Raw genomic sequence first — 13,927 nt, forward strand, 5'->3', positions numbered from 1 at the left:
TCTTATCCATGTACTGATGTCCCCAAGGTCCATCTTCCATTCAGACCTCTCCTCTGAACTCCTGGTATCGTTTGATTGTCTCAAAGCCACCTTGAACTCAAAATATATGAAGTTTGTTCACTTTTTTCCTAAACTGCCTACTCCTGTGGCACCTCTTCTCACTCAGCCCCCCAAGATTAGAACCAGTCCTGACCCCCTTTGCTCACCAGCACCATATGTAAAGACTAAGTGCTGGAAAATGTAGCTCTTTTTTAGTTTCATAGCCACCATTTCTCTCTGTTACAGACTTAAAGTCTCAAAGATTGTTGTGAAAATAAAATAAGATGCCACACACATACTGATTTGCACGGCATCTGATAAAATGTTGATTGAATCTATAAACAAGAAGTCAGTATTTCCAGGTGACTTTCTTGCTTGATATATATGGACCTTTAGGAATCAGCATTTCCTCTTTTTTAAGTCACTAAAATCTATGTGACTCACACACTACACTGAAATAGCAAGTAACTAAATGTAGTTGGCTGGCTTGTAAGATTTATGTACTGGGAGGCTCCTGAAATCGGCGAATTACTTAGATTTTGGAATCCTCAAGTGACTCGTGATGTGATTTAAGTTTCCACTGGAAATGTGTTAAAGAAAACAGAAATGTATGAATTTGGGTTTCTTTTAACCAGGTATCATTAATTTAAAATTATGTCTTCTCTTTGTGGAATCTCCCTTTTCTGGAACTTGGAGTGCTGGGTAGATACATGCTATAATGCAAGTCTCTGTCTATTTGCTCCCTCTTGTGACCTTTTCCTCTCTGTGAGGAGGAGTGCTCTGTGAGTATAAGTTTTATTTCATTGAACACTCAACCATGTGTAAAATGTAATGAGAAATAGTTTATTCTCTTTAATATTCTCCAGTACATTGTAAATTTTCTGACCTATCACATATTTATCACACAATGAACGTTGTTACATTCCTATTGATGAGGATGGGGGATTTGGCAGACATAGTACTTCAGATTCTGTTGGTGCGAGTAACAGAAACCCAACTCTACTCCCTTAAAGAATAAAGTAAATTTGTTGGCTTATGTAACTGAGATGTCCAGAAGCAGGGACGGCTTTTCTTCAATGCAGTCATCTTTGTCCTCCTCATGACGCTGAGTTCTAGTTGAGTTCTATCACTATCACATCAGTTACACAAGTTTTAACTGAGGATGTCACATGAATTGTAACCGTCCCTTGTAGTTGCGTTCTCTAAAGAGTCTGGTAGATTCTGGGCAGCTCTGCAGGCTGCTGTAGTGTGTGATGAGGGTCTAGTGAAGATTATTTTTTATTTAATCTAGGATGTTTTAAATTTTAAGTGGAAGATTTTTAGAGGATAAAAATGATAATTAAAAATTCTAAGTGAATAAGCATTGGGGTAAGAAAGTATTCCCAAAGAACATTATTTAACCCTCATTTTAGAGATTTTCTGGCCTGGCCATCAGCAATATTTCATAAGAAAAAGATGGAGTTTGATTAATGCCAACTACCTAAAAATTAAATTTAAAAACTAAATGAATTAAAATTAAATGCTGTTTTAAAATGTTTCAAAATTATCATCCAAATAAATAGCCTACCTTACTTACCACAAATCAAGAGCAGCTTCAGGAAGCTGAAGCTATCAGCCATGCTAAGATACGAGAAAAATCACATTAGCAATTTCTCAGAAATATGGAAAAATGTTACAAATGGAATTGTTTCTATGGAGAATGCAATATACAATATCTGGAAACTGCCTAGAGTAGTTAGCTCTCTACTGTATCATTTCACCCTTTTTCCTGGTAAGAAAAGTAAATATACTGTTTGTATAGGTGGTGTGTGTATGTGTGTGTTTTCTGTTACCCTAAGTAAATGAAATGAATAGCCTCTCTTAAGATGGATTGCACAGTATGTAGAATTCACGCTTACTGTCTTCTAAGGAGTTACTTGTACATAAAATCTTATGGACACAAATTGAAAATATGTGAAATTTAAAAAAAAAATTTATAAGCAAACGAAAAAGAGCTTTAAAACTTAGGGCAGAGCATTTAAAATACTGGCTGATTTATAAACTTTCAAAAGCTCATGCTACTAAACAATTAAAAATGTCTATGGCTATACATATTTAGCTAATAGTAACTCTTCAACTAGCCACCCTATGGCATTTTGCATGCTCTTCTTCATTTTTTCTGTCTATATTTTTTTTCATCTAGCTTCTTCAGAAATTTTATTCCTATTTCTGTCACACTGTCGCCTTTTAGTCTGTCTTGCAAGAATGTAACATCAGCAGCCAAATGAACCTAGGGAAAAAAAAAAAAAGGCTTGTGTAACTCAGTTTTTAAAAAAAGGTTTTTCACAGTCCTGCTTTCAGCTGTACTTATCCCATAAGAAGTTGACTTTATTTATGGAATAAGAGCCAGTTCTGTGTGCTAAGGGCCCTTTACTATGTGTCCTCCAGAGATGGTCTGGCTGTGTGTCAACCCCAAGGTATGAGTCTGGAAAGAGAAAGGCACTAGAGGACCTGGCCCAACTCAGATGGTTCTGGGGCAGACCCAGAGGTATGGGCCTCTGCCAATTTTTGCTCACAGTGCAGGGCTGAACTACAGCTCCATCTCAAGTAGAACACAAATTCCCAACTCAAAGATAGCCTCAATTTAGTGTGCAGCCCAAGCAGAACTTCCAAGGAGAAGTGGATCCTTAAATGGTTCCTCTCAGACTGATTTGCCATAAATCATTCTGTCTTTTTAGCTAAATCACATAATCATTTATCCTAACATTTAGCAATCACTTATGGCTTTTAATTTTTTTTTTTTTTATGGCTTTGAGAGCTTTGAAAAAAAATCAACTAAATGAATTATGGATATAAAATTAAAGATTGAAATCACAGACCTGAATATCTGATGCTCAGGTCTCTTCTGCAAAGTATTTCCCGCTTCCTGGACCCCGCTTTTTCATTACAATTTGTTCACATAGGAGAGCGTGGAACTCGACCTACACTCAGCAGAGTATTCATTCAGACTTATTTTAAGTCATTGGGATATATATGAAAAAATAAGAAAAACTATTCAATAAAAGCAAATAAAACCGAAACCAAACCCATTGCTGATGAGCTGATCCTGACTCACAGCCACCCTATAGGACAGGGTAGTACTGCCCCATAGGGTTTCCAAGGCTGTAATCTTTACGGAGCCAGACTACCTCATTTTTCTCCTGCAGAATGGCTGGTGTGTTCAAACCGCCAACCTTTTGATCAGCAAACACTTTCTCACAGTGCCACCAGGGCTCTTTTCTAAAAGCAAATACGTGAAAGTGTCTGTGTCTAGTAGGAAATTAAGAACTATTTATTGAAGCTAATCTGACTCGTTATGAGCTGGAATCGACTCGACAGCACTGGATTTGGTTTTGGTTTTAATCTGACTCAATTCTCTTATCTCACTAAGAATCCCTTGTCCAACCAGGCTGCATTTACCAAACAACAGACCTTGGTGGGACAAATTATCTAGCTCATACTGGGAAGAAAAACCATGTTTTTGTGATGCCCACCACTCAACAGAAGGCTGAGAATGCACTTTGAAATACAGAAGCCAAATTCACTCTCAATTTTTTTTTCCATAAAATCTTTTGTGTCTTTGTCAAAATTTAGCAGAAAATCAGTTAAAATAACATGGAGGCTAAGTTGAAGCTATTTTGGTATTTGGGGCCACAAAAGTTTGATGCCTATTTGTCATTTAGCATACGAATCAGCTGTTATTCATGAAAACTGGAGACTTCTTTATCTTATTTTTGACTTGGTTTTAAGTCAACCCTTTGCACATAAGCTCCCAGAACTCTTCCTTTCCTTTCCTTGCTCTCATGGCCACTGATTGCAGAGCAAAGCTAGAAAAATGCTAGGGTAGCAGCATGGGGAATGTGTGAATAATATATTATTTCTATTGTTTTACTATGTCCTTCCACTAATTATCACAAATAATTGAAAATAATATGCATGCCTCGTTATTGGGTAGGTCAACACATATCTAGCCTTTGGCTACTATCTGGTTGTACCACTCTTAATAGCTAAACTTCTGGAAAAATGAGACCTGTTGATTGTAATCATTTAGATTGTTACCTAAGCTGCTCTTGGCTCATTCATTGCGGTTGAGTGGATTCCTACTCATAGTGACCCTACAGGACAGAGTAGAACTGCCTTATAGGGTTTCGAAGGAGTGGCTGGTGGATTCCAACTGCCAACATTTTGGTTAGCAGCCGAACACTTAACCACTGTGCCACCAGGGCTCCCTTGGATCATTAATCTGCGATTGTCTCCTTCTTCCTCTGCTTACCTTAAATAGCTTTTACCAAGGTCCTCCCTGACTTTTGGTTCCTAAATGTTGTAAATGTTTTTCAGATCTGGTTTTACTTAGCCTCTTTGCTGTACTTGATCTTGTTAATCATTAGCTCTTCCTAAAATCCTCTCCTTAATTTTTCTTTTTTAAATCAATGAATAATCCAAGTATGGAAACCAGCCTTGAACACAACTCCCAATGATTCCCACATCCTGGTATTCATGTCCTCATGTGGTTCCCTCCTGCATTGCAACAGGGCTATGTCTGTGGCAAATAGCATACAGCAGAAGTGGTACTATGTCACTTCTGAGATTAGGTTATAAAAAAAACTATGGCTTCCATCTTGGGTTCGCTGTCTTTCCCTCTCACTCTTTCTCTGGTCATTTTTTTTCTGGTCAAAACCAGCTGCCATTTTATGAGTAGTTCTCCAAAGAGGCCATGTGACAAGGAACTAGAGCCTCTGGCTAACTGTTGACAATCATGTGAGTGAGCTTGAAAGCAGATTCTCCAGCCCCAGTTAAGTCTACAGAGACAGCAACCCTAGACAACACCTTGATAACAATCTCATTAGCGACTCTGTGCCAGAATCACCCAGCTAAGCTGCTTCTAGATTCTTGATCCTCAGAAACTGTGTGAGATAACAAATGTTTGTTGTTTTAAGCTGGTACATTTGGGGTTAATTGGTTATACGGCAATAGATAACTGGAAAAAAAAAAAACAGTTGTTGTTGAGGTGATTTTGACTCATGGTGAACCCAAGTGTGTCAGAGAAGAACTATACTCCATAGGGTTTTCAATGGCTGATTTTTTGGAAGTCAATTGCCAGACCTTTCTTCCAAGGTGCCCCTGGCCTAGCTCAAAATGCCAGTGTTTTGGATAGCAACCGATTGTGTTAACCATTTGTATCACCCAGAAACTCCAGGTAACTAATACATTTGGCACAATGAAGTATGTTCTTTACCATTTCCAGGGCACCTCTGATAATCCCACAGAGTAAGTTACAGTAGCACAGAGAAGGTCGCCCAGCGGGGAGCTCTTCCACAAACTCCACTAGAGGATTCTTGTCCAGAATCAGAGAAAACTCATTTCTACTCAAATTGTTACAGGTCACATTTGGTGTAATTCCCAAGTACATCTTGAAAGCAACCTGATGAGAAGAAGATTAAAAAAAAAACTTAATAAAACTTGGTCAAGAGCAAATATCTATTAATAGGGAAACTTACTGTTACCAGCATTGCAACACAACATTGAGCATGTACAGCGTGTAGTCAGAACGCCCGGGTTCAAACTTACCTTTACAATTCATTGACCCTATGACTTGTGCAAATTTTTAAACATTTTAATTTTTAGGGAGCATCCTAAGGGACTAGTGTTCTGTGGCAATACTATGGCTTAGGAAACACCAGACTAAGGAATTATTTTCAGAAAAAAAAATGTTTTTCAAACATAAATATCATCTAGGAGGGTAGGAAATTAAAATATTATCATAAACATACCAGCATATTTGTCACATTGAGCCAAGCAAAGTATAAGTTCCTGAATTCTTAGAAGGTTCCCAGGAGACATCTACTGCAATAGGAGGGTAACCATCAGAGCAGAGGATGCTACGGGCACACTAGGCTCAAGTGAGTTTTGGGAGTCGGTGGAACTCATGTTACTAAGGATAAGTCTCTGAGAAGGACCAAGTGGCAATGGTGGGAAGCACAGAAATACATGATAAAGTAACTTTTCAAAAAAAAGCTACCATTTTACTGTGTTCGAAATGCAGAAATGGAAAAAATCGTGGAGATTATTTCTTTTACAACTCTAGTTTCAGGAATGAGTAAACTAAGATTCAAAAAAGTAAAATGGTATATGGCCAAGTTCATACTGTAAGTTAGTTCCTTGCATCCTAGTCCAAGGCAATTTCTTTTCACAAAACATAAAGGCCTGGACTTTGAAATTCAGTAATGAAAATTTGTTCCCTTCCAAATGCCTTAATGAATTTAGTTTTTAAATTAAGAGTAATGTGGGAGAGAGATGGAGACTATTTCCTCAAATTAGGTATAATTAGAAGTACTAAAAGTTTCATCATTCACTCATTCAGCTTGTACTTACTGAGCACTGCCTATGGAGCACAGTGTCTGGCATAGGATGGGAGTTTAAGTTCTATCTGAAAAATTAAATTATTAAATGAGCATCCACTCTGTGTTTGAGACCATGATTAGGCACAGGATATATAATAAGATGTAGTTCCTGTTTTATAAGAGCTTATAAGGGGCGCTGATGATGCAGTGGTTAAGCGCTTGGCTGTTAACCAGGAGATTGGCAGTTAGAACTCACCAGCCCTTCCTAGGGAGAAAGATGCAGCATTCTGCTTTCATAAAGATTACAGTCTAGGAAACCATATAGGGCAGTTCTACTTTATCCTATAGAGTCACTAAGAGTTGGAATCAATTCAATGGCCCACAACAGCAAGAGTTCATAGCCAAAGAGGGGTTGCAAACATTAAATAACATCAGTGGTGTGATAAGTCCTACAAGTACAATGTTATGGATTAGGAAGCAATTAGGAATGTATTTGGGAGAAATTCTGGGAAATATTCACAGAGAAAGAAACTTGGACTGTATTCATGAAATTGAGTGAGAGTTTGTCAGATGGATGGGGAGGAGGCATTCTAGGCAAAGAGAAGAAGGCATGGGAAATACCATGACAAGTCCTTATGATGAGGTTTAGGGGAAGGTGAATGAGATCTATCATCCTGGAAGCAGTGGGGAGCCCCTAGTGTGTTTCAAGCTAAAGCCGATTTGGGTTTTTGTTTTAGAAGAATCTCCTTGGTATCGGCATGGAGGACAGATTTAGGGTTGAGGGTTAAGGTGGGTGGTGAATTCAAAGGCAGAGATGCCAATCAACAGGTTACTGTGATAGCCTAGGAAAGAAATAATGAGGCACCGTCTCCTTTTGTCTTTCCTTCAAAACTCAAACCCTCCCTAATACTTTTCCATATAAATTTCAAAAACCCCAAATCCTAAAATTTAGTTCAAGCCTCTAACCCTAGGCAGTTTAAAAGGTTATATAACAAATTCCTGTCTTCCAAACCTTAAGTCAAGTAGCAAGAGAAAAAAAACCATCATGAAACTCTAGGCTTGGAGATTCGACTTGGCCCCCAGTCAATTGGCTGGTACCCATTTCTGCTAATGTTGATTCCTTCAGCTGGAAAATTCCAAGACTGTTATTCGTCTGAGTATTTCTTTCTAATTCTCTATCCAAAGTGCCTGGAAATAATATAAAATTGGATGCTGTGTAATTTGAATTTACTCTTTTTGTCGGTGTGTAGGCAGCAGTTTCACGACCCAGTGTCCACCAGTAGGAGGCATTCTCTGGACATGGTTGGGAAATACTCATTCCTAGCAGATGACGTTGTTTCCTTATCTGGCGGAATTCTGTCTGAGAAGGAGGACTGTTGTTTCTATGAAGAAAGAGCTAGCTCCACCCTCGGCTGCTGCCACAGCTGCTGTGCCCATAAACAAGGACATTTTCTCTCTTTGTGGACTTCCAACATGGATGCTTTTCAGGGGGTTTTAAAATTCCTCCTTAACCAGAAAACTGCTATAGGGTATAGCTTCATGGCTCTGCTGACCGTGGGAGGGGAGCGGCTCTTCTCCCTCGTGGCTTTTAAGTGCCCCTGCAGCACTGAGAACACAGTCTATGGGCTCGTTTTCCTCTTTGGTCCTGCTTGGGTGTTACTAATCCTGGGATTCTTTCTGAACAACAGGTCGTGGAGACTGTTCACAGGCTGCTGTGTGAACCCCAGGAAGATCTTCCCCAGGGGCCACAGCTGCCGCTTCTTCTGTGTCCTCGGCCAGATCACTCTGAGTTCACTGGTGGCTCCAATGATGTGGCTTTCAGTGGCTTTGCTCAACGGGACTTTTTATGAATGTGCCATGAGCGGGACAAAGAGTTCCAGACTCCTGGACCTGATTTGCAAGGGCAAGCCCAAAGAGTGTTGGGAAGAACTTCACAAAATATCTTGTGGCAAGACCAGCATGACACCCACTGACAATGAAGAACTGAAACTCTCACTTCAAGCCCAGTCTCAGGTAAGACGGCACAAATTCGCCTTTCCCAGCATGAGCTGGAAGCATTCTCTCTGTGCTCCTTTCAGCCAGGGTTGAAGCAGAGCCTTGCCAGAACATTTTGAAGCTAAATGGAAATTAGAGCATAATGCAGCATTAAGACAATCTCTGGAAAAGCTTTTTAGAAGTTGGATAGCATGATGAAATTGCTGACTGGACCATGCATTTTCCATTTCCAAAAAGGAAATATCCTTTGGGTTATGCATACGTAAATACTTAAGTACTTTAAAACAATCTCTCTGGGTTGACTTTGTAAATAATGCAGGGCACTAAATTACAAACTGGGTGTTAATGGCAAAGCTGCAATTAGAAATTACTGCCTCCTCTCAATTACTTTCAAACTGCCTATTATAATTTAGCTGAATCAAATGAGCTAATACTTTTTAAAGTTGCTTGTAGTATAATCAGTGTAGAGATTTCCTCGAACGATTTCTGGCAACTGCCCTCCCTATGTAAACATTGTCAAGACTGAGAATTTACCATATAAAGTAGGACTCAGCAGTCTTTAAATAGCCTTCAGTGAAAAGTGACTGTATTCTCCAGAGAGATTACGTCTTATACTCTTGTGCTGTACAGCTAAAGAAGTTCTTATATTACTTTTGGTGCTCAGGGTTTGGGGCATTGTATTATTTAACAGAAGGAAATAATAGCTTTACCCAAATGATGCAGGGAAATAGCTTGTCATTCCTCCAAGTGCATGAGAACAAATCCAGATGTGCAGCCTTGCCCTGGCCTCAGGAAAAGCCTGACTGCCTATCTGTGAGTAGTAGGATTGCATTCCCAAAACCAAAACAAGCAATAAGAGCAGACAAACAGACCCAGAATTTATCAGAAATGCTATTTGTTTCAAAGTAAATGCACTGAAGATAGTATAATTTCAGTTTTTTCAGCAAAGATTTGCCTTTATAACACATCAAGGCAAATTTTACTTTTAAGACCATACATTCCAAAGCTCGTTATCAGTCTGGTCTTACTATTTTCATAAGCCGATAAGTCAAAATATACTCCAAAGCAAAATCTTTTGTTTAATGCATAAAACACGTCTTAGATAAAACATGCCAGGCTCCCAAATGTCTTTCATCTTTTGTTGTAGGAAGGTATTAATTAGGAATGCTATGACACAATAAATGATTTATGACTGATGCCCTCAGGAACCAGGCTCCATTCAGTTAGTACCAGGTTCAAGCACTTATCGCTGTATGAGCGGTTCTTCTCTAAACGCTGGCATAAGGAAATCATGTACATCCTGTCATAGCTTACCTGGGCACACTTACCTGTTTACTTTTCAGTAGAATGAGAAGAGGCAGAGCCTGGGGCTGACTCCAGTGGGGAGGGTAGATGAGGTATGTAGACAAGGGGAGCTGTACCAACAGCAGGTGCTGACCACAGAGATTCAGATAGGCAGGAGGCCATGTACAGTCCAGGCCAACAGCTGGGTATGTGGGTGGTAGAGGTGGGGGTGGGAAAAGTACATTCATCCATTTATCCATCGGTGGAATGGAGAAACAAGAAATCCAGCTGGGTGACTTCTCCATTCTTAAGGAAGTTAGGGTAGAGTAGTGGAAAAAACTTGGCCTTAAAGTTGGCTAGTCTTGAGTTTAAATACTGACCTAGAGCTAGTCATTTGACCTCTCTGAGCCCCAGTTTTCTCATAAAAAACTAGTTGCCATGGAGTTAATTCCTACTCATAGTGATCCTATAGGACAGAGTAGAACTGCCCCACAGGATTTCCAAGGAGCAGCTGGTGGATTTGAACTGCTGACCTTTTGGTTAGCAGCCAAGCTCTTAACCACTGTGCCACCAGAGCTCCTATTTGCAGGTAATAAAACCTACCTTGCAGAGTTGTTGGAATGTTTAGAGATAGTGGGCATGAAGTTCTTGGTCCATGGTAGGTATTCCAAATCGATGGGATAACTAGGAGAGGTTAGGCAAGGAGACTCAAGCGGAATTGGACACCATTGAGGATTTGGGTAGGGGCACGCACCATGCTCTAGTTAGACTTGAGGAACTAAGAACTGAAGAACAACAAGGAGGCTCAGCATCCAGGCAAGGGAAAGTCAATGCTAAGTTCATGCAGTGGCAGAGGGGTCTGAAGCTGATCAAGTAGTCTGTGACTCAGGCAGAACTGATTCAAATACTGAGGTGAGATACCTGGTTGTGGGGAAAGAGGAAGGCAGAGGATGAAGAAAAGAGGAAGATCTGAGGGAGCCAGCCCCTGGAGATTCAAGGTAAATAAATATGAAAACTTTCACTTAACTGCAGTTGTGCCTTATTCATTAGTTTTAATAACAGAAAGATACTCTGAGCTCAGTAATGCTTTTACATAAATACGCAATGAAACCTATGAGAGGCAGAACTCAACAGGACTGCTTTGCTTTTTGGATCTCTCAAGTTTTCCGTCTTTGACAGGGTACACGGTCTTACCACTTTTCTATCACTCCTTTTAGTGGAAAATATTTGAGTTTTCCTTTTCTGACAAGTTTCCACCTTATACAAGTTTCAGCTTTTGTAGGTTTTACTGTATATACATTTGAAAAGTAACAGTGTGTTATAACTGCCAGCAGCTACTGCATGTGCATATGTGTCCGCACTGCCCTATGCACTCCATACATATCATCTCATTAAACCCCATAACTACCATCGGAAATAGGTGACCCCTTTTTTATAATAGAGGAAACTGAGGCACAGAGATCACCATAGTAAAGCGAAAGCTGGTATCGCTTGGCTACTAACCAAAATGTTGGTGGTTTGAATCCACCCAGATGTACCTGGGACAAAAGGCTTGGTGATCTACTTCTGAAACAAGGGCATTGAAAACCCCATGGAGCGCAGTTCCACTTTATAACACACGTGGTTGCCATGAGTTGAAATCGACTCAATGGCAACTGGTTTTGATTGTTTTCAGTGGGAATCAAGAGCTTATTATTCTGCTAGTACAGACAATCATGGCACCTGTATAGAGTCTCAGACCCTTCACAATACTCCCTGTTCTGAGCCAGGGGTTGGGAACTACTGACCTAAAGCATTGGAGCTTATTTGTGGTTCTGTTACGTTCTGAAGAAACTGGTTCATTTGAATATTATTGTTTCAATTTTCAAATTGGCCTATCTGCAGAGAAATACTAAGATCATTTAATTAAAATGTCAAGAGACATTTTGAAGGAGATTTGTTTGTTGTCCAAACATGAAATTAACTCCAGTTATGAAAAAAATAATTGGAACAAAAAATATTTCAAGGATAAATTGAAGTATCTAGCCTTCTGGTTTTATAATTTAGTAAACACAACACACAAAAAACAAAACAACGACAGTTGAATCAGTTTGTATTTTGAGGGAAGTTTGTTTTTTTCCAATTACCAAAATTCAGAAAGATAATAATCCTGAAGATTTAGAATGACCTTAATTTATTTTCCAGCTTCTAAGCAGACTTTAAATTCTTATAACTTCAGTTTCCTTAATGTATTATGGCTGGTGCTATTTACCGCTGATAACGAATAATGATATTTCTCTCAGGTAAAATCCATTTAAATGTAATACATTTAAACAAAGTAATGTCAGAAAAACTGGTTACCTAGCCAGGTATATGCGTTCATCAATGCCTAAAAACATTGGATTAAGGAACTGGTCATTTACCCAAATGACCACATTTACTCAAACATAGAATTCTTTCCTCTAATAATTAATACTATTTGAGGGGTTGGTTCATCCAATTCTGGGATAATCTATATTCTTCTTTTGCCTGCCTTCTGGTTATTTCCTTGAATAGCAACAATAGTGGGTAGGAGAATAGAGACTAGGCAAGCTTTAACTTTATTGTGACAGTTGAAAATTTTGTTTAAAAAATAAGATGAATGATTTCAAATGAGGTATGGCAATGGCTATGTAGTTCATTTAGCATACACTTCCTGATAACACTACCTCAGACCTCTGAAAAGCAGCTTTGCTTTTACATGCTCTCAATATTTCTCTCTTCCTAAGATTCTAGGATGGTGCCTGATCTGTTCTGCATCTTTCTTCTCCCTGGTCACCACTTGTTATGCCCGCTGCCGATCTCAAGTTAGCCACCTTCAGCTGAGTTTCTGGAAGACATACGCACAAAAGGAGAAGGAGAAGCTGGAAAATATGTTCCTGGACTATGCCAACAAGCTGAGTGAGAGGAACCTGAAGTGCTTTTTTGAAAACAAGAGGCCAGAGGCCTTCCCCTTGCCCTCCTTTGCGGCCTGGGAGGCTGCTTCAGAGCTGCATTCTTTCCATCAAAGCCAGCAACACTACAGCACCCTCCACAGGATGGTGGAGGGTGGTCTGGATCTCAGCCCTGAGGAAAACGAGACAACAATGGTGCTTGCGGATACCACCCACAAAATGTAGCTCATCCTCCATCACTGACTCAAAGTATACTCATCTAAGATCCTCCTACTGCATCAACAGTGACCTGTATATCTGTATTTTCATCCATTTAGTGTTTCTTTACAAGACAATGACACAAAGGAAGCAGCTTTGAAGCACCCAAACAGAGTCAGATGGGCTCAAGCTGAGGCTGAATGACTGGTGTAAAGGATGGTGACAAAAGTCCTCTGGCATTATTGGTTGGGGTTTTGGCTCAGTGGCCCCTAAGGTCCCTTCAAGTTCTAAGATTTCAAGTTCTCAGACACCTGCAAGAGGATCTGCCACCCTCTGCAAATATTGGCATGGCACCTGGGGGCAGAAGCAGTGTCTCATGAGTGAGGGAGGCACTCTTAACTTAGACTGCCCTACACAGTACACAGCAGGATCTCAGGTGTGACTATCAGGGGTCCTTGTCCTGCATATCTATCCTACTGTCTTTTGAAGAATGTATGAAATTCTACCATTTGAAATTCATTCCCTCGGAATCTGAAGATCTCAGTTCTCAAAAATAGCCAATTGAAAGGAGACGATGTCTAAAATTTAGAACTTTTAACTTGTTTTCCCAGTATTCTGAAAATATGCCACTGCAGGCAGGGCCACATTGTGACCTTCTTTGGCCCTAGGGACTCTTACCTTTGTGGGCCCCTTCTACATTAAAAAAATATACATTTATGACCACATTGATATAAAGATGAATATATTAATATTATATATTAAAACATTTTCTCCAACCTAAAAGTTCATTAGTTGTCAATTTAAAACACTTTTGTGGGCCCCTAATAGTATCGTGGGCCCTAGGCACACCACGGTGCCTCCTATATCTAATGGTAAGTTGGGCCTAAGTGGAGGTCAGAGTATACTGTCCAAAGCAGTGCTGGTGCAAAATGTTTTTACAGTTTCAAGTTTGCCAGAAATAAGACAAATTTTTGTATTCTTCTATGTAATATATCCATATATATATGGACTCCTGGTGGCACAGTGGTTAAGAGCTCAGCTGCTAACCAAAAGCTTGTTGGTTTGAATCTACCAGTCGCTCCTTTGAAACTGTATGGGGCAGTTCTACTCTGCACTATAGGGTCGTTATGAGTCAGAATT

The 13,927-nt window shown here is 39.7% G+C and overlaps 2 protein-coding genes across 3 annotated transcripts in view; one reads left to right on the forward strand and one right to left on the reverse strand.

Moving 5' to 3' along the window:
• Positions 1-669: 669 nt before the first annotated feature.
• Positions 670-13,927, reverse strand: part of TRAPPC3L (trafficking protein particle complex subunit 3L) — a 47,291-nt gene continuing 34,033 nt past the window's right edge. For both annotated transcript variants that reach the window (XM_003404270.4, XM_064290133.1), the window contains exons 4-5: positions 5,294-5,479; positions 670-2,308 (exon numbers count right to left, since the gene is read on the reverse strand). In XM_003404270.4, coding sequence (XP_003404318.1) covers positions 2,189-2,308; positions 5,294-5,479 — 306 coding nt within the window. In that variant the 3' untranslated portion in view covers positions 670-2,188. The remainder of the gene's footprint in view (positions 2,309-5,293; positions 5,480-13,927) is intronic.
• Positions 6,796-13,545, forward strand: CALHM5 (calcium homeostasis modulator family member 5). Its single transcript, XM_010597334.3, has 2 exons — positions 6,796-8,411; positions 12,425-13,545. The coding sequence occupies exons 1-2, from the start codon at positions 7,608-7,610 to the stop codon at positions 12,812-12,814; spliced, it is 1,194 nt and encodes a 397-aa protein (XP_010595636.3). The 5' UTR covers positions 6,796-7,607; the 3' UTR covers positions 12,815-13,545.

This window comes from Loxodonta africana, chromosome 1 (assembly GCF_030014295.1).
Source record: "Loxodonta africana isolate mLoxAfr1 chromosome 1, mLoxAfr1.hap2, whole genome shotgun sequence".
Lineage (NCBI taxonomy): Eukaryota > Metazoa > Chordata > Mammalia > Proboscidea > Elephantidae > Loxodonta > Loxodonta africana.